This window comes from Chironomus tepperi, unplaced genomic scaffold (genome assembly GCF_022539635.2).
Source record: "Chironomus tepperi strain 1889 unplaced genomic scaffold, CSIRO-AGI_Ctep_v1 contig_121, whole genome shotgun sequence".
Classification (NCBI taxonomy): Eukaryota; Metazoa; Arthropoda; class Insecta; order Diptera; family Chironomidae; genus Chironomus; species Chironomus tepperi.
The window spans coordinates 12,125-15,389 of record NW_027226243.1 but is presented as its reverse complement, the minus strand read 5'-3'; the positions used below and the strand labels follow the sequence as shown (position 1 = coordinate 15,389).

Genomic DNA, 3,265 nt, shown 5'->3' with positions numbered 1-3,265 from the left:
TTTTGAACTTTTTTGAACTTAACGAATTTGAATTTTCAATATACGTTATTTTAACATTTCGGCATCTAATCTGAATTTTTAAGTCTGATGGTACTTCACGATGAACTTTCTCAATCTCTCTTAACTTTGATATTTTTATGCAATTAATCTATTTATAACTTTTTTGGATAATATGTCACATTTTAGTATTTTAACTTCTTTAACGTACACTTTTTGTGCGCTTACGAAACATTTTAACTTGGTGAAATTTTTTACTTGAACGGTTTTGAATTTTTCTGTTATGAATATTCGATGTGTTTACTTAATTTGAAGATTTTGGTGCTTATTTTCGCGTTTTTGGCCTGGAACTTTTGGAACCTGCAATGATAAGTAAGTATTAGTCATCATTAAATAAATATTGGCCATGAATTTGAGCCAATTCTCCTCGGGCATGGAAAAAAGGTTGAGATGGAAATATTTTTTCCTTTGTCGTTTGGAATCATAATTTTGCATATTTTTATGCTTTGAACTTTTCATTGTAAGTATACAAATTACTTTAAATTTTGATTTTCTGAGCGAAACATTAATTTTTCTTTTTCTGGTTTTAGGTCTCACATAATTAGTCATCATTCTTCGTTTCATTTCATTTGGATTTTTGGATTTTATCTGATGCTTCACGACATCTTTCTTCTTACGTAATTTTTTACTGGCTGACTTAACATTTGTGTCATTCTTAACTTCTGTGCTAAGAGAATCAAATGTTAAATCTTGGATTAGACAATTTATGGAATCAGATTTATTTTGTACGCTCTCATACAAAATATTAGGAGAATCATTTTTGCTCTCAACATTTTTGGATTCACTTTTTGAATATGTAAGTATTTCGAATGACGTTTGTGTTGACGCATCAATAAATGTCTTTTCATTTTCAGGAGTTGTTAACGTTTGAGTTCCAGTATCCATCATCATTATGCTGTTTGATGCTGTGGTTCGACTGTAATTAGGTTTCATCGTTCCTGCTTCCACAAGATTATTATTATGACTCATAAATCGATGTTCATTATTCGTTAATGTCGAATAATCTGAAAATATCATATTACTTCTTTGGAAATTATTTGTATAAAATTGTGAATTACTTAACTCTTGCATAAAAGCATCCATTTCGTCTTCATTTTTATCTTTTGAACATCCAGGTTGTTCAGGTGTTTGGTTTTTATCATTATTTTGATTTTTGCTGTGAGATTCGTCGCAACTGAATTCTACATCAGCTTTTCTTTTAAAACAAAAAAGACTATGATGAGGTAATGAACATCCCTCGACTTTACATTTCAATTTATCGTTTGGACAATTTTTGTGAGTTAGCCATTCCCTACCACAATAGGTACAAATACCATTTTTCTTAGCTAAAGCTGTGACATCTTTCCCGTTCATGCGCCAGAGGTCTTTACATTTATTGAATGGATGAGAATCACATTCGTGAAACCAACATTTTTGTTTCGATTTAAAATGTTCTGATCTGCTTTCTGAAGTATGATACATGCGAGATTTCTCAAATCTTTGCATTTCATTAACTTCTTTATCTCTACGGGTGTTAGTATTTAGGAACGACTCATTTCTTATGCTTAATTCTAACGTGGGAATGAATGATGTTAGTTTTTTAATTAACTTTGCAAGTGTCACTTTTTTGTGCTTGCTTTCTAATTTTGCTTGTTTTCTTTCCCAAGCTGTTTTCATGAACAAAGGTAAAACATTTACTATATTTGCAATAAATTTTAGATTATTTGAATAACTTTTTTCGTTATATGCCTTAGTTAAGGATTCAAAATTCCTAAGTTTGTCAATATAATCAATAATTTTTGCCTTCTGGTGGCTTTTAATCAGCACATGATTTTCAAGTTCTGTAGCTTCTTTATAAATTGGCTTAAGATTATTTTTCAATCGTTTGTTAATGCTTTTAATGCATTCTTCATATGTTTTTGGATTGTAAAGAGTCTTACCTCCAATTTTCTTGACTCGTTCATCCTTTATTGCCTCTTGTATTCTGGTTACGTTCTCAATGTGACTGAATAAATGTTTCGTCTCTTTGAAAGCATCATAAAAAACGCACCACGATAGATTATCGTCCACTACAACTGGTAACCTTTTTAGACTCAACTTGTTTAAATAATCAACTGTGCTGTCCTGAGTTCTTTTCACTGTGACATTTCGATTGTCTGGTTTAGCACTATTACAATTATCATCACTATCTGAATCGTCTGTATTACAATTTGAATCACTATCACTGGATGTAATTTCATTTTTAACGTTTAAACTTTTATTTTTTGAATCATTCAAGGATTGAGTAGCTAAATTATATAGACAATTATCACAAATTATTCGTTTTGCTTCCGAATCAAAAGACCTTTCTTCATTGGATGATAAACATAAATTATGCTTTAATTTGTCACAATACAAGCAAGCTTTAAAGTCAAAATCAACAATATTTTCGTTGCATTTTTCACAAATAATATTTGAAACACTTGTTGACTGTTCTGCCATTATTGCACTACTGTCTATTGACTCATAACTTTCTTCAGACGAATGATTAAAACTATTTTCACTTTTGTGGATAGCACATATCCATTTAGAATCAATATTGTTATACTTTTGTCTTTTGCACTTCAAATGTATCCAGTTTCCACATGTTTCATGTTCACAATATATTAATTTTTCAATAAAATTTTTATGTTTATCACAAAAATGACACTTCCTCTTCTTAGGAGTATTCATAAACTTTTATAAATTATTTTCACTATTTTCACTTTGTTGACATTTTTGTCAATGTTCAAGAACCATACAATTTTTTCAAATATCACTAACACATATGATAATGATTTTGTAAACAAAAAATGAACTTACAATTTTCAATAGGTTACTAACTGGATCTCATTGTTCGTTCACAAAAAAACACATGACATATGAAGTAACAATAAGAGATTAAAATGTACTCTAAAAAATAAAGACCTAATAATTTGTTTAGCCGATTTTGTTTGAGATTTAAATAAAAGAACTATGTAAATTACACAAATTCACAAAACTTAATTTATTGTTAACTTTTCGTTTGTCACTTGTAAACTATTTGTTAATTTATTTTTTGATTTGCACATAATCCTTTAATTCCTTTATTTTCTTTATTTTAATCCTGTTAAACGTTTATATTTTAATTATTTATCTAAACTATTTATAATTTAACCGAAACTTACTCTTATTTACCGGCTATTTAATTAATTTATAATATTTCACGTTC

At 28.8% G+C, this 3,265-nt stretch overlaps 1 protein-coding gene across 1 annotated transcript; it reads right to left on the bottom strand.

Moving 5' to 3' along the window:
- Nucleotides 1-297: 297 nt before the first annotated feature.
- Nucleotides 298-2,517, bottom strand: LOC139087420 (uncharacterized). The gene is made up of 3 exons (XM_070636213.1): nt 1,977-2,517; nt 595-1,607; nt 298-357 (listed from the first exon to the last, which is right to left on the bottom strand). The coding sequence occupies exons 1-3, from the start codon at nt 2,515-2,517 to the stop codon at nt 298-300; spliced, it is 1,614 nt and encodes a 537-aa protein (XP_070492314.1).
- Nucleotides 2,518-3,265: the final 748 nt, after the last annotated feature.